This window comes from Larus michahellis, chromosome 14 (assembly GCF_964199755.1).
Source record: "Larus michahellis chromosome 14, bLarMic1.1, whole genome shotgun sequence".
Classification (NCBI taxonomy): Eukaryota; Metazoa; Chordata; class Aves; order Charadriiformes; family Laridae; genus Larus; species Larus michahellis.
The window spans coordinates 7,723,149-7,742,784 of NC_133909.1; the positions used below are offsets into that span (position 1 = coordinate 7,723,149).

The 19,636-nt window shown below is 53.0% G+C and overlaps 1 protein-coding gene and 1 long non-coding RNA gene across 16 annotated transcripts; one reads left to right on the forward strand and one right to left on the reverse strand.

Annotated features, from left to right (window-relative positions):
• Positions 1–542: 542 nt before the first annotated feature.
• LOC141751325 (uncharacterized) lies at positions 543–2,123 on the reverse strand. Of its 3 annotated transcripts, none has more exons than XR_012589959.1 (3): positions 1,991–2,123; positions 1,075–1,140; positions 543–682 (listed from the first exon to the last, which is right to left on the reverse strand). It is a non-coding gene; the product is annotated as an uncharacterized LOC141751325 (long non-coding RNA). The 3 variants fall into 3 exon arrangements; XR_012589960.1 differs by having other exon boundaries at positions 1,075–1,143; positions 1,991–2,115; XR_012589961.1 differs by lacking the exon at positions 1,991–2,123 and adding an exon at positions 1,404–1,497.
• On the forward strand, positions 2,035–17,607 carry RSAD1 (radical S-adenosyl methionine domain containing 1). 13 transcript variants are annotated; one of them, XM_074607893.1, is made up of 22 exons: positions 4,354–4,612; positions 4,694–4,865; positions 6,087–6,211; positions 6,819–6,978; positions 7,083–7,186; positions 7,697–7,865; positions 8,148–8,263; positions 9,010–9,160; positions 9,420–9,535; positions 10,240–10,340; positions 11,027–11,138; positions 11,489–11,678; positions 12,208–12,395; positions 12,960–13,115; positions 13,289–13,534; positions 14,392–14,513; positions 15,253–15,368; positions 15,866–15,999; positions 16,190–16,321; positions 16,426–16,502; positions 16,863–16,886; positions 17,015–17,607. In XM_074607893.1, exons 1-21 carry the CDS (start codon positions 4,487–4,489, stop codon positions 16,876–16,878), a joined length of 2,829 nt encoding a protein of 942 aa, XP_074463994.1. In that variant the 5' UTR covers positions 4,354–4,486; the 3' UTR covers positions 16,879–16,886; positions 17,015–17,607. The 13 variants fall into 13 exon arrangements, 9 of the variants coding, with proteins under 9 accessions (XP_074463996.1, XP_074464000.1, XP_074463994.1 ...); XM_074607892.1 differs by lacking the exon at positions 17,015–17,607 and having other exon boundaries at positions 16,863–16,992; XR_012589957.1 differs by lacking the exons at positions 12,960–13,115; positions 13,289–13,534; positions 14,392–14,513; ... (4 more) ...; positions 16,863–16,886; positions 17,015–17,607 and adding exons at positions 2,036–2,218; positions 3,029–3,162; positions 3,239–3,443; ... (1 more) ...; positions 3,969–4,032; positions 4,113–4,260 and having other exon boundaries at positions 4,342–4,396; positions 4,509–4,612.
• The last annotated feature ends 2,029 nt before the right edge of the window (positions 17,608–19,636 follow it).

Here is a 19,636-nt window from a genome sequence, read left to right on the forward strand (position 1 = left end):
ATTTTAAGTCATAACAGCCTGGCCTGGCTTCCAAAGGTAGGTGAATGCCTCCTCTGCTTGGTTGTTGCTGGGACTCCCAGGTCACATAACCCAGTTGATGAACTTGAAATGAGGGGCAGGGGCTTTAGAAAATGAGTCTTTGCATGGGAAGGGGCTCCCGAAAGCTGGCTGGAAAAGCTTGCTCTGTTCCCACACCTCCCCAGGCCTTCTTACCCCCAAAGAAACTTCTCCAAGGTAGACTTGGCATCGTTTATTTTATTGTTTTGGACAAGACAGTAAAGATTTAGCAGAAATACCAAAGTTCCTGTCCCAGCGGCAGTGTGAAGCAGAGCATATCCAGGACAGCGTTTTACGGGAGTTGGTATCTCCCAACCATGAAACACCACGCCAAGAAGTGGAAGAGCAGAGCTCCTCTTCCTTCCTGGCAGCAGGCTCCCACCCCAGCTGGGATGCAGATAACTCTCACTGACCTCCCGCCCGTCTCCTTCCTTCCTAAGCAGGGCTGGTGGCTGGGCCCCCGCCTCCGCGCTGGGGCTTCCTCCGGTGGCTGGGGGAAACGGTGCAATGAGGAGGGAGGTCAAGCGTCGGTGAGATCTTGATCCCGGATCTCCCAGCTGGACTGTGGGCTCTGCCCATGGAAGCAGACCGAGCGGACAACAAGCCCGGTCTTCATGTCTGCTTTCTGGAAGAGAATCAAATGGGAGGGTTCGTGTCAGACCCTTCCCCTCGATGTCTCTGCTGCGAGTTCCTCCACCGTTCCCAAACTGCTCCTGGGACTGTTGTCTCCGGCTTCACCTCTGCCCACCCCAAGCAACCCTCGGGTCTCCTCCCTGCCCTGCTTTTAGGACCCTTATGAACCTTCGTTCCCAGAAGAGGAACTGTTACCTCCATTACAGTGACTGAGGGACACAGTGCAGCTCTAGGTCTGATGTCTAGGGAAGGACATTTTACCTTCCTTTGCTTCCCACAGCATTGACCCAGGTGTGGGACAGGCTTGCAGCAAGAGGAGCTTCTCTGGTTCCTGTCCGATACCTCCACCCTTTGCACAGACCCCGGAGCGCCCTGTGTACTCACCGTCATTGGGGGGTTGCTGGTAAGAAATGAAGGTGGGGTCAGCCCTGGCTTGTGTGGGTGGACAACCTGCTGAGAAACACAGCGAGCACTGGTCACAGCCAGCACAGGGAGGGTACTGGCTCCCGTCACCCCGTCACTGCTGCCACAGCTCCCAGGAGTGGTGCTGGGTCTGAGCCCCAGCAGAGCCAGGGTGCCCGGGAAGCTTCCCCTGCCATCCCCATCCCCTTCCCAGGGGCACATCCAGCCCTTGCCGCCCAGGCCACCTCCTGAGGTGTCCTATGGGCATCCCACCCCCCTGGGACGTCGCAGCTCCATCTGCAAATACTCACAGGAGAGGAAAAGATGACCCTTGTGGCTGGCAGCATGGCCTCGGTGGGTGCATGGGGCTGCAGGCAGAGCTCTAGGGCTTCTGCCCTTCCCCGTGCCCTGGCCCCGCTCTTATAGCCCTCGCTGCCAGATGGGAAACTCCCGGTGTCCGGGGGTGTCTTCCCAGGGATGGGGGGTTACGTCAGGGATGGGTTACTCTGAACTACTCACTCCTGGCCTGGAAACAGGAATCTGCGGCCACAGCCTTTGTCACAGGCATTTCTCACTTCTCCGTGGCTATTAATAGCGCAAATTAAGAAAGAAAATGCCTGGGACCGTTAGGGCTGGGTTTGCACAACCCTGCGTGGAGTCGGGCCACGGCTCGCTCGCAGAAAGGGCTGAGCAGCCCCTGAACCGGGAAACCCTCCGACGGCCCCGGGGGGAGCGGGGACACGTCCCGGGGGGGGGGGTGCCCGAGCCTCGTCGCGTGGCCGGGACGGCCCCGGGGGCGGACACCGGCCCCGCCGCCCCCAGCTGCCATCGTGCCCCGCACGACCCCGGCCGGGAGCAAACGGCTCTGCCCGCCCCCCCCCCCCCCCGCCCTCCGTACCGGCGGGGGGCGACAGGGCGGCGGTGCCGGGGCTCAGTGCCCGCCTCGGGGCGGTGCCGGGGCCCGATGGCGGCGCTGGGGTGGCGGCCGGCGGCGGCGGCGATCGCTGCGGCGCGGCCCGGCTGGGGCGGCCCGGGACGGGGTCCGGGAGCGGGTCCTGCCTCGGAACCGGCCCCCGGGACCGTCCCGCAACCGGCCGCCCCCGCCACGGCCGCCGTCTACGTGCACGTGAGCGGGGGATACCGGGGCTGTGCATGGGGGGGGCACGGGGACGTCGGGCTCGCACACGGCGGGGGGGCACACACGGGACCCAGGGACTCGCACGCGGAGGGGGCGGACGGGAATCCTGGTCTTGCACACGGGAGGTCACGGGGACCCCGGGCTTGCACAAGGGAGGGGGGGCGTGGGGACACCATGACTGCACACGTGGGGGGAGGGACCCCGGGACTTGCACACGTGGGGGGCACACGTGGGACCCAGGGACTTGCACACGTCGGGGGTGCACGGGGACCCTGGGCTTCCGCACGGTGCGGGGGGGCAGGGGGATCCCCGGCCTTGCACACGTGGGAGGGGGGGATGGACCCTGGGCTTGCACACCGGGGGGTAAGCAAGGGGACACAGGGACTTGCACGCAGCGAGGAGGAATCCAGGGATTTGCACACGTGGGGGTGTGCATGGGGGCCCCAGGCTTGCACACGGGGGGCCACACATGGGGCTCCGGGGTTTGCACACATCGTGGGGTGACTGTGGGACCTTGGGGCTCACACACGCGTGGGTGCATGGGGACCCCGCGGCTTGCAGGCGTGGGGGGGGGCATCCCAGCCTTGCGCAAGTCATGGGGCACGCGTGGGGGGTGCTGGGGGGGTCCCCAAGCTGTGCACATGAAGGGTGGCACCCGTGGGGCACACACCTCGTGCCCCTAGGGCAGGTGGGGAGTGCTGGGGCCTGTGCACGGGGCTGGGGCTGTCCTCCCCATCCCGAAATGGAGTGCTGAGGGGTGGGGACGTGGCCGTCCCCCACGGCACCCTGTGCCCGCAGTGGCCCTACTGCCGCAAGCGCTGCTCCTACTGCAACTTCAACAAGTACGTGGTGCCGGCGGTGGATGAGGCGGCCATGCGCGCCTGCCTGGTGCGGGAGGCTCGCACCCTGCTCCGCCTCAGCCAGGTGCAGAGGTGGGTGCTCATGGGGAGGGGCTCGGGGGGGACCCTTTGGTGCCCACCTGCATCCTCCCCACTATCTGCCTCACAGCGTCACCTCCGTCTTCTTCGGCGGGGGCACCCCCAGCCTGGCCAGCCCCTGCACCGTGGCGGCGGTGCTGGAGGCCATTGCAGGGACTGCCCACCTCCCCGCCGGCGCCGAGGTCACACTGGAGGCCAACCCCAGCTCCGCCAGCCCCCCGCGCCTCGACGGATTCAGGGCGGCTGGCATCAACCGCCTCTCCATCGGCGTCCAGGTGAGAGGGGCTCTGTCCCGTCCGTCCCCACAGCCCCGCCTGTGTCTCCCCCTGCCACTGTGCTCCCTTTGCAGTCGCTGGATGATGCCGAGCTGCAGCTGCTGGGCCGGGAGCACACGGCGGCGGAGGCGCGGGGGGCCGTGGAGGTGGCGCGGGGGCTCTTCCCCGGCCGAACCTCCATTGACCTCATCTTCGGGCTGCCAGGGCAGAGCCAGAGCGCGTGGGCCCGGGGGCTGGAGGCGGCGCTGGGGCTCTGCGACGACCACGTCTCTCTGTACCAGCTGACGCTGGAGCGGGGCACAGCACTGGCGGCGCAGGTCTCGGGGGGGAACCTGCCCGCACCCCCCCAGGACCTCCTGGCCGACATGTACCAGACCGCCTGCACCATGCTGGTGGCTGCTGGCTTCCGACACTATGAGGTCTCCAATTTTGCAAGGAAGGTGGGGTGTCACCCCTCCCCTATGCAACGCCACCCCCCCCAGCGGGCTCAGCCCCCCCCTTACACCACACCCCGTTCTCACCCAGGGCGCCCTCAGCACCCACAACCTCTCCTACTGGCGGGCTGAGCAGTACATCGGCGTGGGGCCGGGTAAGCCGGCGTGACAGGGAGGTGTGTGCATGGCCATGTGTGCCCCCTGCACCCCATTATTGTCCCCCCCGCCACTGTAGGGGCGCACGGGCGCTTCGTGCCGTGGGGTGAAGGTGGTTGCAGCCGGGAGGCCCGTGTCCAGACGCTGGAGCCAGACGCCTGGATGCGGGAGGTGCAGACCCGGGGCCACGGCACCAGGCGGCGGGTGGTGCTGAGCCCGCTGGAGCAGTGAGTAGGGGGCTGTGCGTGTGCGTGTCCCCGTGCCCCCTCCCCTGCCGGGCTGCCCCCCAGCTCTCCCCGTGCCTGCAGGCTGGAGGAGGTGCTGGCCCTGGGGCTGCGCACGGACGAGGGTGTCACACACGAGGTGAGGAGCAGCGCGGGGGAAACGACACCAACCCCGCCATTAACGACTGTTCGGTAACGACCCGCCAGTAACAATGACCTGCCGGTAACGATGACCGTCCCCGGGCGCACAGCGCTGGGGGCGCTTCTCCCCCCACCTCAGCCTGGAGGCCGTGTTCGGGGCGCCGGGGGAGGCGGCGGAGCTGCAGCAGCAGGGCTGGCTGGTGCTGGATGGCGGGTGAGCCCCACGGGGCCGCGGCGGGGGCGGGGGGCGGTTCTCCGGTGCGGAGCCGGGGCTCAGCCGCCGCTTTTCCCCCAGCGGCCTGCGGTGCCGGCGGGAGGGCCTGGCCCTGCTGGACTCCCTGCTGCCCGGCCTGCTCTGCCAGCTGCAGCGCGGCTGGGCCCGGCCGCCCGCCACGGCGCACCCCGGGACACCGAGGAGAGGACCGACGGGGGACGGTGGGGAGGCCGCGCCGGAGATGGCGGGGGCTGTAAGCGACGGCAGTGGAGAATAAAAGACGAGAGCAGTGCCCCGGCTGACAGCGGTGGGGGGCGGCTGCCCGGGGGTGCCCGGTGCTGGAGGCCCGGCCGGGCCGCTGCCGCGCCGCGCATGCGCGAGGCGTGCGTACGTCGGGCGGTTGTCGGCCCGCCCTCCGGAAGCGGTGCCATAGAGTGGCGGCGGGAGGAGCCCCTCTAGGCGGCGCGGGCGGCTTTCTCTCTGTGGTGCGCGGGCGCCGTTGCCATGGCGGCCGGGCGCGGAGCGGGCCGGCGGGATGCGGCGAGGCTGCGGGAGGCCCGGCACGGCCCGGACCGGCGGCAGCCACGGCTCGGAGCTCCCCGGTACGGCCCAATGCCCGGACCGGCACCCCCCGGTGCGGCCCAACGCGGGGTCCGGACCGGTGCCCACCTTCCAGGTGTGGCCCAATTCCCGGCCCGGTACCCCCGGTACGGGCGGCCGAGCCCCGGGCCTGGCTTGTGCCCTCATCGCGGCCGGGGCCTTGCTCCCGAGCTCCGCACCGAAGCCACCATAAGCAGCCCCTTCCCCACCCAGTGACACCCCTCGCCCCCCTTTTTTCTTCTTATTCTATTATTTTATTTTTTTCCCTGGAGAGGCTCCCCCGGTGCCGAGGAGCCGGTCCCGGCTGTAGGGTCTTGCAGGTTAAGGCTACGGGGGGAAACAAATCCCCGGTGGGATTCCCTCAGCTTGCCCTGCCCGGTGGCGGCCTGTGCTGGGGAGCGCTGCCCTGCGCCCAGCTCCGCAGGAGTTCTGCTATTTATGAGGGTTTTTTTGCTAATTAGGAGCTTCTGAAACTCCAACGGCTCGCTCCCTGTGTGGCGCTGGGCGAGCGTGGCGCGGCTGTGCCGGGGGATTGTGTGCTCGGGGTCGCAGCTGGAGCAGGGAACTTTCCAGGAATTTGCTCGTCTGCCTGCACAGAGCACAGGCTGTATTTATCTTATCCCTGGTCTCTCCTCTAGAAAAAAGTGTGAGACAGTTGAATCCCAGTGACCCACTTTGGTCCTTGTAGCTTCTCAGAGTTTGATTTTTCCAATTATAAGAGGTGCTGGATTTAACTGTTCTGCGCAACCTTAAAAAAACCCCAAACAAACACAATGCAAAACATAGTTCAGCTGGATATGACTGACCAGGCTGAACGAGGAAGATGGGGTTTCCTTGGGAGGCTGAAGAGGAGGTCTCTTCATCTGTTTTTCAGGCAAGAAGGAGAAGACACGTGAACTGTCCTCCTTAACAATTGCAGAAGAGCCTACACCTGTTTCATGTGTTCTGCAAGGAGATGACATCCAGGCGCTTGCAATTAAGGTGGAAGACCTCAAGAAAGTATGTATTTTTACTGATAGAAACAGCTGCCTTAACTGACACTCTATTTTGTATGTTTACCACAGGGTGCGGTCCATTTACTTAAACCAAACCCCACTCTTGGAGTTCCGTTCTCATTCCATTTTGTCTGTCTTGCTTTTTATGATCGGATCGCTTTATCAGATCATCAGGCTCAGTTGCTGAAAGTAAAGGATTATGAATCCTTACACAGTTTTTTCAAATGGAAGGCTAAGTCATCTGCCTCTTCAAAATTATGTTTCCGTCTTTCTGGTCTAGTAAGACGTATAAGTTCTTTAGTAACTATCACGGCATCCCTTCTAAAACTGGAGCCAAACTGTGGGAGTAGAAGCATTTGACACCAAACAACACAGCAGAAAGGTATTGGGAAAGTGATTTAAAACTCTCTTTTCTCTGCCCCAGTTGTAAAGCAGAGTCCAGAAAAGTAAGACAGTAACTATGCTGGTATCTCCACGTCCGTGTAACGTGCCTCTTACGGGGAGGAACAGCGTGTACTGATATGACTTCTCTGTGTATCCTAGAAGGCTCAGAAGGAACGAAGGTGAGTCAGTCCGTACCTAATTGCATTGTGACTGTTTATTTTCTGCAGCTCCATGTTCCACACCCTCCCCATGATGCTGGGAGAATTCCGGCTAGGAAGGAATACCTCATTCGAAAATATCGATCCAAAGAGACAAAGAAGGTGACAGATCTCCTCGTGGCATACCCTGCTTTCCCAAAGGCACCCAGGGAACCGCTGACTTTTTCTGGTAAGGTTAAACTTCCCACCTTATCTTGGGGTTTTGGTTTTGCTAAGCCTAGCTTTAGTGACCTGGCGCTGGGGTTGGGGGTTATTTTTGTGTGTGTGTTGTAGGACCAGAACTGTTTGGTGATGGCTGTGAAAAGATTCTGCCCCATCACATTTTGGGAAGTCTCAAGGAATTCAAGGAGGAAGCCTTGGCCAGAGGAAACGCTCAGGTTGGTTTGTAAAGTTACGAAAATGTTGCTGCACGGCACTTTTCCAGAGGTGGAGAGCGGTGCCCGCAGTACCTTTCAATGGTTTTCAGCACCTATCAGGATCAGGTCAGGCCCAAGGTGTGGTTTTCCCAACCTCTCGCACTCTGCGGGGAGGGTTTGCCTTCAGAGAAACTGCACCAACAGGTTTTGAATTCCTGCGTGCAGGAGAGGGACGTCATGGAGGGAAGAATTACAGAGGCTTCCTCTTCCATACGTGCTTCTGCTGATGGCGTCAGGCTGGCAAGGGAAGTGCTGGTGTTGCAGCAGTGCCGTTGCTCAAGTCTGATTACTCAGATAAATCCTTCCATTGTTTCAAAGTGTGTCCCTAGTGCCCTGTTTTTGTTCCTCTTCAGAGTTATCAGGTAAAAGTACTGTCAATCTGAAGAATTCTTTTCTCCTCCCCTCTCCCGTTCTCATTGTGGTGGCAGTGTGTGCATAGAGAGGTTAATTTAACGCTTCCTCTCTCTTCAGCTAGCAGGTCTTATTGAGGTTTCTCATCAAGATGTTACTGCAGCAGCTTTAAAAGAGGAACATGGAGGAGTGAAGAAGGTTCACCAGCCCCCACCAGCAGAGCACAAAGCTCTCCAGAACTGGCACCATCATATGACAATGAGGAAAAAGCAGGAGAAACATCTGGGAGGCGAGTAAAGCTGAGGCCTCGTTCTGTGGGCAGGTCGGGGAATTTGATGGCACCACAACAAACTGTAATGGTCGTAGCTGACCGGGGTTAATCCTGTTGCCATTGCATGTTCTCAGAGCTCCCCACGCTGCTAGTGCTAGTGGCCGTGGATGCTGTGGGGAGGTGAACTGGGGGAAGGACGGTGGATTTGGTGGGGACAGTGTAAGGGGGTTACACGTGAACAATAGGTAAAGGGTGTGCCCAGAAGTGCAGCATCAATGATCTGACATTCCTTCTTTATAGAAATTCTTCAGAGGCCAGAGAATGAATTGCTGATGAACACCTCGGAGGATTACAGACAAATCCAGGAAGAACGTGACCTCATTGACCGGTGTCTCCCTGCCCTGCTTCCTGGAAAGGTGAGAGCCCCACTTCCTCTGCGTCCTGATTGCTCTGTTCTTGTGAAAGAGTTAAGATGCTGGTGTAACATCTCTGAACGTAACAGAATGTAGTCAGTAACATCTCTGAAAATCTGTCATTAGATATTTATCAAAGCCACTTTAAGTCCTTCAGCCTACTGTGCAAGCAGAGCTTTCAGTGACTTTAAAAATAAAAACAGGAACTGTGCACTCCGTGCTCATCAGAGGAAAATGGTGGTGTGCTTTGGCTCCTTGCTAACGAACTGCGTTTCTTGAGATGCCATATCTCGATTATCACCAAAGGCTGTCATGCACTGGGAAGTGGGACGTGCCGCAATTGCTGTTCCAGGGACAGAAAGATCTGATAGCTTAAGGCTTGAATTTTAGTGATTGCCATGGAGAAAGGGGTATGGGTAAGTCAGGAGGATTATGGGAGTATCCTATGTTAAAATTATTTTTTTACATTTATAGCACTATCAGAGAATTTGCATTTGTGTGAGGCACTATTTTAATATCACTCAACCTTCATGTGGCACTAGATAGAAGAAAGTTCTTCTTTTGTCTTTGACAGCAGCCTGGTAGAAATTTTGGCTTGCTCTGCAGAAAGTGATAATTTATAGACTTTTAAAATATCTGTATAAGCAGAGTTAGACCCCTTTTTCTATTTAGCTCCTATTCCCTGTGAAAATAACAGGCAGCTGTAATGCCTCTGCAAGCGTCAGCATGAGCCTTGTTTTCCACCCTAGGGCTACCGAAGAGGAAGTGAATTCTGGAGACAGCCCGAGCGTATTGGAGATGAAGTCACTGGCCTGACGATGACACTGACTCAGAGAGAATGTGGCTACCCAGAGCCAGTCACTCATGTGGGGAAACCCCGCAGCATCCAGATGGAAATGGGTGAGGGAACGTCACAGAGAGGTGATTGCACAGAAATGGGGTACAAGTGTGGAGGGAGCGGCAGAAAGAAACAGTGACTCCAGCGAGTCTGGAGGCTCACGTTATAGCTGTCCCTTCCAACAGCTGCAGCACAAGCTACTTCCCAGTCATCTGTTGGACCTCCTCTTTAAAACACCATGAGACCAAAGTTTGGCAGAGAGTGAAATTAATAGACACGTGTGTATATAGACAGTGAGCTCTTGTGTGGGTATTTCCACAGGTCTGAAGCCTCCAAAGAGGATCCCTTTCCATCTAACCTGGCATAAGAGTCTTTTCCTGAAAGAGCGACAGCAGGAGCTAAAATCTGTCCTAGAGGAGCTAGATTTTTATAAGCCGGTAAGACTAGAGGAGTGAAGACATTCTTTGCATCTCTCATCTCTTGTCAGATGCTGTAGAGTAACATAAAATTGTCAAGAACAGGATCTGAAAAAGCATTAGGAATCTAAAACTTAGGATCCACAGTGCTTATCTTGGAAGTTCCCACATTTCCAAAGGGACACACCCATAAGAGTTGTCTGGCCTCCCTAAGTGTTGCGTGGTGTGGTCTAAGAACCTCAGAATAGGACCCTGAACGAGGAGCATGCAGCTGCCAAGACCTAGGCAATAAAAAAACCTGCTAAATGCTCATGTAGAACTTTGATTTAGTGCCTCAGGGCAGAGGAAAAACGCTTTCACCTGTGTGGAAGCCGTATCTGAAATAATCTCCTGAAGGCAGGTAGCCCCTCCTCTTAAAAACTGAACAGACCTCACATTTTCTTTCTGAAACCTGGCTCTGGGGATGAGAAGCGTGTGTGAAGGAGACTTTTCCCGTCCATGCACTGTTTATAGTGGGGAATGCAGTCATCTAGGATCTTGGGAGACCCAGAATGGTTCCTTCCTGTGGCTCTTGAACATTCATTGGGGACCTCTAAAAACCACCGTAGGAGCAAGATATCTCAACTTCACTTTACTTGACTCCCTTGGTACATTCGTCGGGTGTTTTAACTTCCTTTCTATATAAAAAGAGAAATTGTGAGTTGGTCCTTTTTATGTATGTCCAGGATCTGGATGGACTGGAGGTGATTGGTAAAGGGCAGCCTTTCACATCTGTCTCAACAGAGCCTTTTCCACCTTCCACCCCTTCTGAAGAATCTGTGACCCTGTAAGTTTTACTTCATGGCAGAAATAAAGATTTTGGGGTATGTATCATCAGTCTGTAAGGGTATCCTTAACCATCCTTAGCCAGAATGCACAGGAGTCTCCACTGGGGCACAATAAAAGTCATATTCTAATACTAAAGTCAGCAGATTTAGGAATTAAGCAGTTCCCTTGTGCCTTAGGGCCTTGTGCCTAAGGAGCAAAAACCAGAGAAAAGTTTTGTTGTGTTTTGGTTTTGGGGTTGTATTTTTCTGAGGCCCCTCCACCAGTCTTCCCTCTGTGTGTCTCCAGAGCTTACATTAGGCAGGGTGGGGATTCTACTCTAAATTACCTCAATCTGGTTGTGTTTTTCCAACTTTCCACTTCCATCATCAGTTTGCCTTTTTTCCCCTCTGTCTTGTCCATCTGTAACGGGCACAACCCAAGGGCCTCTTCTTATTCAGTCCCGTACCCTCAGCCTTTCTTAGGCAGGAATCATTCTTTAATATTCTGGCTGTTCTGTCCTCCTTGATGGTGACAAGTAGCTAGCTGGAGTTTACCGCATCTGCAGGGCTGTGTCTATAAAGAGATGACTACGTGGAAAAGCATTAGTTGGATTATTTCTTCTAGGGTCTTGTAAATCACTCCTGGTTCTCCCCTCTCTGAGGGTGAATTTTGCTCCATAAAAATGCTGGCTCTTCTTTTCTTTAGCAGTGATTCCTTAAGGGACTGCCCCAGTGTGGTTCCAGAAGGAGTAGTGGGTCCGTCTTTAGATTTCTGTGGCCAGCCTGCTCGTTGGATCGACGGCACCACTTCTCGCAGGGTAATTGTGCGTTTTTTATTGTTTAGTCAAGCTAAGCCTGCTTGAGTTCCCGAATCACAGCTGTACAATGAGTGTCACTCCCAGGCCGGAGAATGGGGGATTTATTCTGAGCATAATAGATTATCCCTGCGTTTGCTCCGGAGACATCTAGAAACAGAAGGGGTTGCTCTGTCTGTGGCGTGAAGCTCAGATTCCCAGGCACTCTCTATATAATGGCCATTTCATTGGACCTGCCTTACAAGTTCTCCTACCAAGGCTCATCCCTTTATTTGTGCTGTGCCTTCAGGCAAGATAAATCCTGCCAGATAGAGTAGAAATTGTTATCTTTGTCTTTTTCCTTTTCCTTGTAGGATGAAATTGGCATTGCTGCCCGCCTCACCTTTGAGACTTTGGTCGGTGAGAAAGCTGAAAGCTCCCTGATGGTGAGCAACGATGGCACAACTGCCATCTGGTATGACTGGATGAGGCTTCCCCAGAAGATTCCCTCCAGAGAAACAAAGGGGATAAGGATGCCGTGCTTTTACTTTGATATCAGATCTGGTATGAGAGCTGCTGATGTCGGAGACTTTTGTATGTAGAGCGGAGAGCACGTATTCAGGAGTTCTCTGAGATGCTGAGTCTGACTAATGGCAGAACAAGCCTGTTGGGTGATTCTCTTTAGGAAGCCACCCTGGGTGTCAGAGCTGACTCACGCCAAAAGAGGTGTGCGAGGCAGATCCCTTTCATGGGACTTGAAGGAAAGGAGGAGGTTGGCCCTATTCTGAATGTAAATGGGTGGAATACTGAGGAGTGAATCATTTTCTGGTGCCAACTGGGCAGAATCTGCCAGGGAGAGTACTGAGCTTGCTGTCAAAGGAGCGTGCGGTGGCAATAACACCAGTTCGGTAGCATGGTGCCTGGGAGTAAATCTGGCAGGAAAAAAATAGCTGGATGAAGTGTGGTAACCAGCAAAGCTATGGGAAAAGAGTCTCATGCAGAGATAAGGACACTCGGGGTGGGGTTGGAAAAGAAGGGTCAAGTTAACCAGGTGGTTTCTTGCAGACCGATGCATTTTTCTCTCTTATTTCAGGTGTATTGTTGCCCAGGGAAACTAGGAAATTTTCCTTTATTTTCAAGTCGGAGAGTGCAGGCATTTTCAGCGAGTCCTGGGAATTTAGGACACATCCTCTGTTATTAGGAGGAGCTCTGCTGCAGGTGACCCTTTGGGGAATTGCTGTGTATGAGGATATATTTGCTGACCTCAGAGAGAAACTGGAGGTAACCAAGCATGTAACTGCGTAACTGTGAGCTTTGAACTTAATATGCAAATAGAGGATAAGGATGGGAGGGGATGACATGGTATTTTTATTGCTACGCAATTAGGGCTGAGAGTGAGATGAGTTATTTACAGAATATCTGTACATACTTGAGCAGGTTTGCTAAATAAAATGGAAGAACTCTGCAATCTATTGTAATGTTGTTAATAAAGACATGATTGTGCCTCCTAAACTGTTCACACTGGTCCTTTAAAGACTGAATTTTCTGTTGGTAATGAATTTCATTACTTAGTGGCAACGGGATTATGTGTCGTACACTATGGTATCGGTTAAGGTATAAATTGAAAATTACACTACGCTTTGAAAAGTGTGGTTTGGGGGAGGATTTGTGGGGTTTATTTGAAAAGCTGTTGGAATTATTGCTCTGCTTAGCGGGATTTGCAGTTATTCTTGTCCTTGTAACCCTATGTAACGTACACATGTGGTTACTAGCGTGGATGTGAATTTGCTTGTGTGTCTGTATATGGAACGGGAGCTCACACACGTGCTTGTTGTGGTGCCTCAGACTGACCTGGCTGCTCGAGAAGGTGCTGCTGTAGTAGAAGAGTATCTGAAGAAGCATCTTGTCCAACCACCTCGTGTCCGGACCCCAGAGCGCTCTCCATCTCCTGTGGATACCTATGTCACAGAGGAAGAGTTGTTCCACTGGAAGAATCCTGAGGTGATGTTTGCTGTTTGACGGGCTGCACAACTGAAAGAGCGGGGAGGGAAAACCCGTGGGGCTGGTGCATCCCTGGGTCTCTGGAGGCTGGCGTGGTCTGCCATGGTGGCTTTAGCAATTAGGTTTGTGGAGGAAAGGCATAGCTCAATTCACTATTTACCCCGTTATCACAGTTTCATTATCAGCATCAAGTGGTAAAGCGGCTGCATGAACTGTGGAGATGGTACATGACTGTTCCTTCAGCCTCTGAGGAGAAAGTGCCCTCGCGCCAGAAGAGCACCGTGGAGGTCACTCAGCACCAGGAGAGAACCTCGGAGGCTCTCCCTGCTCAGAGCAGCACCACAGAGGTGCCAGGTGTGAAGAGCATGCTCGAGGAGGCATCCTCAGGATGGAACCTCTCCCTGGATGAGTTTAAGCAGGTGTTCACCCCTTTTCCCTCTAGTGCTGTGACAAGCTAGAGGTGTGTGACAATGGTGTCTTCATTTTCCCTACAAATAGCCTGGCCTACCCCAGGGTGAGCCCACCCAAAGGTCTGCTTCCAATGTGCTGTGAGTTAGAGATGATTTACGATGTGTGTCGCAGAAAAGCACTTCAGCTCTGCTGACCACACCCTCGGTGCTCTTGTAAAGAGATTCCCAAGAGAGACTTTGAGGGCTGTTGTGTGAAGAAGAAAAGAGAACCACACAATGTAATAGATATTTTAAGCTCTTCCCCCATTAGCTTTCTGTCATCCCACGACTGAATGCGGGGGGCAGGCTAATTCTGCAGCCTCCTGTGGCTTCCCCAAGGGCTCCTCTCCTTGGAGAGTCCTTCCTATTCATCAGAGCACTAAGGGGGCACTTATGACAGGCTGGGGATAAAGCACAGACCTCCCTAGATTAAAGCAAGAGTGGTTTGGATTCTGTCAGCACGGTTTTTCTGTAGTGCTCTCTTGGAAATCTCTCTGCCGCTTTCATAACTAATCTTTACTTCGGGGCCTTCTAGTTCGCTGAAATCCCTGTTCCCCAGCACACCTGGGAAGTTGCAAAGGGTTTACTGTCGATCTAACGGGGGGGTCTGGGATTGCTCCCCAAATTTTGGGTCGTGCGTGCACCTTAGCAAAATCCCGGCTGTATAGGAAGCCACGTCTGGGTGTGTAAGCGCCCAGTGCAACCAGGTTTCAGACTGGTGTCTCGAAGAGAGGTGATGGTGTGCTCGGTTGAGCTCCGGGTCCACGGACTGGGAACGAAGACAGAGAAGCAGCACTCTGCGGACACTGTGTTTTCTCTTCCATCAGGCTATAAAGTCCATCCCCAAGGAGGAGCAGCGAGAAGCAGCACTGGCCCAGCTCAATAAGGCAGCACTGGAGCTGCGTCGTAAATGGAGGCCAACTCAGACAGACCTTTTGCATCAAATCTGGTGCGTTACCTTTGTGAGATAAAGCTTGTAAATGCATTGTGGGATCAACAGCCTTGGCAAGCTCTGTTGCAACTGTTGTGATTCAGACTGCAGATAATTATATGAGGTCTAGAAGTCACTTTACACTCTGGGTTTTTTTATAGCTTAATTGTAGCAGCTGTCTAGGACCCAAATGCCTTTTTTTTTTTTTTTTTGGAGATAAGTTTAGAATATTAAATGCATGTAATTTTGGGGAGTATACAAGATTATTTCTGGCAAGATTATTCTAGTCTATATTTATGAAACCTTTGGGTAATTTTCTGTACCCTTTTACTCAAGATAACTGTATCCTCCCTCATACAGTCTCACTGTTCTTTGCTCAGGCTCTCAGACTGTAAACACATCAACAGCTTTCTCGTTGCTTCCAAATTAGAAGGATGCGGGTTCTTCTCGGTAAACACAGAGAGCAGGTCGATGCTGATTTACCAACATGTGTCATGTTGAAGAACAGGAGATCTAGTTTCACTGTAATATTTATGGGCCCGTAGGAGCTCGTTGATTTGCAAACCGTTGAGACTTCAGAGGGCTCAAACATGAGGAAAGTAATTTAGCTTCCCTCGACGCAGATTTTTAGATGGTGGGGGCTGTTTTATTGGTTGGGTTGGACAGAGCAGCCCTCAGCTGCTCACTCCCGGGCACAGGGTAGAACAAGATGGCAATTGCTGTGCCTTCTCCCTTCTGATTCTGATACTTCCCTCAGTCTCCAGCTCTGGCGTGAAACGATCGATGGTCTGGTGAGTCGCTCCATGAGGCTGAGATCCCTGCTTGGCGTGCCTGAGAACACCGTCTATGTAGATGGTGTTCCAGAGGAAACAGGTAAATGGTGGTTTTAGACAGCACCTGGTGTCTGCGGACTGTTGGAAATCCAGAAAACGTGCTGAATTTCAACTGAATTGGCAATTCCATCAGTTCTCCCCTCCAAGCTTTTATAAGAAAATGCATTTTAAAAAAAACGGCGGGTTGTGTGATACTCATTGTGATCTGTGGTTTGGTGTCATTAAAAAAACGCCACGCAAATAAGCCGTTTAATTGAGCTAGATGTAGCCATGGTTTTCACACAGACTAACCCAGAAAACCCTCGCTCGCTCGGGTCTCACGGGCTTGTTCTGGTACACATCTGAGACCTGTGCATTCCTTCTTTAAACAAAGTAACTCTGCAAGGTATTGTTTTGCAGTGCAGTGTGCAGCTCAGATTATAAAACGAGGAAGATACATTGCAAAAGGAATATACTTGCACTGTGTGAGTGCAGTGAGCTTGTCTTTCTGGATGTGAAAATGTTGCTTTTGGGTAGTTGAAATTATTTCTTTTGTAGTGGAAGTAAAGCAACCCATAAAAGGAGGAAAGGAAGACAGAATAACCACTAGGAAAGAAGAGAGAAGGCCATCTGGTAGTAAGGAGAAAGAAGGCAAAAAAAGAACAACAAAGACAGCAGGGAAAGAGAAAGAGGTGTGTGTTAGGATGCCTATTGAAAACTAAGTGCTGGGGACAGTGTGATCTGTTCTGAGGTTGTGTATCCTGAGTTCGTGCTGATTTCCAACCCAGCCAAAGAAGCGCTGCTTCTGGGAGGTGGATCTTACGGCAATCTGAAAGGTGTTCTGACCTGTGTCACTCTTCTTTTTCCTCTGTCCCTGAATAGGAACGTCCAAGCAGCAGAAAGTTAAAGGATGAGACAAAGCTGAAATTGTCCACTTCGCTGCTGGAAGTGAAAGAGGGAGCGCAGCCCGTGGAAGCTCTGACTGCAGATCGAGTAGAACCTCCTCAAGAGCAGGTGGACCCTGTTTTGTTTCGGACATACCAGGAAAAACTTTATGTTGAAGTGAGTCTTAACCAGAGCTTATGTCTTTGTTTCTTGGTTTTATTCTTTTTTGTAAGCTTACGTTGAAGCTTAGGTGGAGAGGTAAACTTTTTGTTGAACTCGGAAAGCCGTCAAACCGTGATTCTGTAGCAAGGTAAGTGTGAAATACAAGGAAAGTAAGATGTCCTTTATTCCAGCCTGGAACCTGTTAACATAAATCCAGCCATTACATAGCCACATGCGGGATTTCTATCTGGGATGTCTTTTAGCATGCTCGTGGACTCTTGAGGGATCAGCAGAATTAATTGTATCTCAGATAATGTTAAACACACTTCGTAGCCAGAAAAGTTATTACTAGAGCTAAGCTCTTTTAGCAGGCAGCCACTTTGATGTGGTTGTGTGCGTGCCCATACGTTAATGTGCCCCTGCGTGAGAAACCATTGCTTCGTCTGTCAGTTGTCATCAGCATTTCTTCCTGTGTTTTCACTGCGACTGTCTCCTCTTCATGCTGCAGGTCTACGGGCTGCTGAATTCAATGGTGAGCAAAATGGTTTCTTTGTTTGAGGACCTAGAGAAAGAAGATGCTCTAAAGTGGGAGAGCAAAGCCCTGTGTGACTAGAAATAGACTTACTTTTACAAAATAAATAAATAACCGTATTTACACAGATCAAGTGGAGACTGTTCTTTCTGAAGTGATGCCGTGATTAGAAATACTGGGCTGCCTCCTTTCTGACATGCTGTGATGCGAGACTACTGCTAGATCATCTGTTACTTCTGCGGATGATCGCTTGCCAAGAAGAGACAAGGCAAGAAATATCACAGCCTCAGAAACCGCTAAGACTAGAAAACACTGGCGTTTCTGCTAAGGAAGAAGAATTTAAAAGCGCCAGTCAACATGAGATATGTCTTTATTCTTTGTTTCACGATCTTGCTTGGCTAGCAGGTGAGTGAGCAGAGAGTGTCCCTTCCCAGGACAGGAACTTGGAAAAATTCTCATTTTTGATCATATTCTTGACTGCTTGTCCAGCCTCCTCTCGGGACTTGCTGACATAAGGCTTCTCCGAGGCATCCTGGATCCCAGTGAAAACACAGTATTCCAAGGGGTGTGCCACCCTGCCTGGTTTTGCACCCATGAATTTGCTTGTGCTGATCTTCCATCTCTTTCCACCCAGCTCAAGGTTCCCCAGCCCCATTCTGAGACGGCTCTTACTTGCTTCCTTCCAAGATGAATCCCTCTTGAATTAAAATGAGTGAAATTCATGCTGTAAGGCCTTGTGTTAGAGTCACCCCTCCTGTCTCCATCAGCCTGCATGTGCGTCTGGGCTTATCGCTGCCTTCTGTCTGGGTTTTCTTTGTGCATCGCAGCTGGAATGGAGCTTTTTGTGGAGACATCCCGGGGGTGCGTGTCGCACGCTCGGCAGCTGGGCTTGGGTCGGAGCAGGTTTCCGAGGCAGAGCGAGCTGGGTGCAGGGTCTCTCTTGACCTGGCAACAAGAGAGTCAGTAAAAATGCTGCCTTCCTGCTAAAGGGGCTGGATGGCCTTCGCCTTCCCCAAGAAATGACATCAGTGTAGATTATTAATTGAGGTTCGTGACACCTTTGGGGTTGCTGAGCCGGGGAGAATCTGTTAGAGATTCTGTCCATCCCTGTGCAGTTGCACCAGGCGTGTGTGCCTCGGGCACGTGCTTTTACATTGGCAGCCGTGCTGACACGCGTCTCGGAGCCATGCGTAGTGTAAAATAACTGTTCCTTCTGCAGAACTTTTGCTTTCTCATTTGAACTCGTGTGCTGTCTCTGGGGAGAGGATATATTCCTCCCCTTGGCTCCCGGCAGTACCAGAGCACAGCGCAGCTTATTTTTTTTTTTTTTGCTGGCCAGGTGAGGCCCCTTGTGTTTGGAGATGCTCACCCTCCATGGGGAAGAAGCCAGGAGCCTCTTCTGGCTTAGTGGGCAGGAACCCACAAAGGGAATGTCTCTGCTCAGCATTCCTGTAGTGAGAATTTCAGCAACATTTTGAGAATTAGAAGGAAAAAGGCCTGAAGTTGGGGTGTGTCTCGCAGGCTCTGACAATAGCTCCTGCCTCCCTGGAGATGATTATCAGCTTGTGAATCTGCCCAACTCAAACAGCTCAAGCCATCTGTTTCTAGACAAGAGGGAGTCTGCACGTTATAGAGGCAACGTGATTGTCTCAAAGGCAGGAAAGCTTTTATTTGACAGCTTTACCTTCAGAGATGGCAAAGCCTATTTGTAAGATCCATGCCTCTGGTCCAGCCTGTAGAAACCAGGCTCCATGTGTACCCCTACTCACGGGGAAAACCTGTTAAAAAACAGGTAGATGGGAGTTTCGTGTTAGTCACGTACCGTAGAAGAATGTCCTACCCTGGTGTCCCCTTCCCGTCCAAGGGAGGAGCCTGGTTGCCCGGGGCAGGCGGGTGGCGTAAGAACTTCTGCAAAGGAGAACAAACCCGAATGCTGTGAGTAGTCTAATTTTTTGTCATAAATATCACCAGTGTCTCTTACAGCCTCGGACAAGAGTGTCCTCAAGGGACAAGGTACAAGCAGCACACAGGAAGGGAAGTGCTGGGCCAGCAAGTGCAATGCTCCACTCCCCGGTTGCTGCGGCTGTCTCCGAGCCAGCTGCCTTTTTTTTTTTTTTCCCCTTTTTTTTTTTTTTTTTTGCTATTGCATTGATTTGTAGAAGTTACATGACTGGAACTGCAGTGGAATTAGAGCTGGCTTCCACCGACCACCTTTAAAAACATGTACCCCTCATTTAAAAGCCTGATGTGAGCTGAGATGTGGGTCCTGTCATTAGGGAGAGACCCTCAGGGCTGCTCAGCCCTGCACTCTGAGGACACCTGGATGATCCCGTCCCTGCAATGCCGCCTCCTAGCAGCCCGGCAAGGAGAGTATTCCTTCTCCTCTCCCGAACATGGACATTATTTATATTAGTGTTAATAATTTGTGTTGTGTTTGCTAAATAACCGAGGGGTGAGCGACCTTCCTGGCCTTGGGAGTTGCATACCAAACCCATCACGTGAGTCGGGGCCTGAAGACATCACCATAACTATTAGAGAAGCTGGGAAGGGGGATTCCAGGAAAATGCTGCAAGCAGAAGGTGACAGCCCATTTCCAGAGACTTCTTAATGGCCAGGGGGGTCTGGGTGAGCAGCTGGCTTGTCCCAGGGCTGAGGGAAAGTGGCTTCAGAGCCTTGCTGGGTCCCACTTCCTACAGCGGGGTTGTGGATCACCCAGCAAAGCAAACCCCAGGTTTGTACAGCTCCGCTGG